We start from the raw sequence: 333 nt of genomic DNA, 5'->3' as shown, positions 1-333 counted from the left end.
GAGGATGGGCGATAGCCCGGCGGTGACACAGGATGGAGCCCTCCCTGCCTGCCCCGTGGGCCTGGAACGGCTCTAGGGCAGCGCGGGGGCTCCAGCCCTCCCCAAGCCCCATGCCCCCCAACAGCACAGCTGATGGCAAACCCAAAGACGTGGCCTCCAAATCTGTGGGGCTTTTCTTCATGCTGCTCATCGACCTGACGGCCATCGTGGGCAACGCCGCCGTCATGACTGTCATCGTGAAGACGCCGGCCTTGAGGAAATTCGTCTTCGTCTTCCACCTCTGCCTGGTGGACTTCTTGGCCGCCCTCACCCCGATGCCGTTGGAGATGCTCT

General features: G+C 63.7%; 1 protein-coding gene across 1 annotated transcript in view; it reads left to right on the top strand.

Moving 5' to 3' along the window:
* Positions 1–32: 32 nt before the first annotated feature.
* Positions 33–333, top strand: part of LOC104521363 (G-protein coupled receptor 61) — a gene marked incomplete at its 3' end in the record, with an annotated part of 1,116 nt that continues 815 nt past the window's right edge. The window contains 2 exon segments of the mRNA XM_029083852.1: positions 33–328; positions 330–333. The exon segment at positions 330–333 is cut by the window's right edge and continues 507 nt beyond it. Of these exon segments, the coding sequence (XP_028939685.1) occupies positions 33–328; positions 330–333 (300 nt within the window).

Source organism: Antrostomus carolinensis, unplaced genomic scaffold (assembly GCF_000700745.2).
Source record: "Antrostomus carolinensis isolate BGI_N321 unplaced genomic scaffold, ASM70074v2 scaffold49152, whole genome shotgun sequence".
NCBI lineage: Eukaryota > Metazoa > Chordata > Aves > Caprimulgiformes > Caprimulgidae > Antrostomus > Antrostomus carolinensis.
The sequence above is the reverse complement of the archived record's forward strand: the minus strand, read 5'-3'. Positions and strand labels throughout refer to the sequence as shown.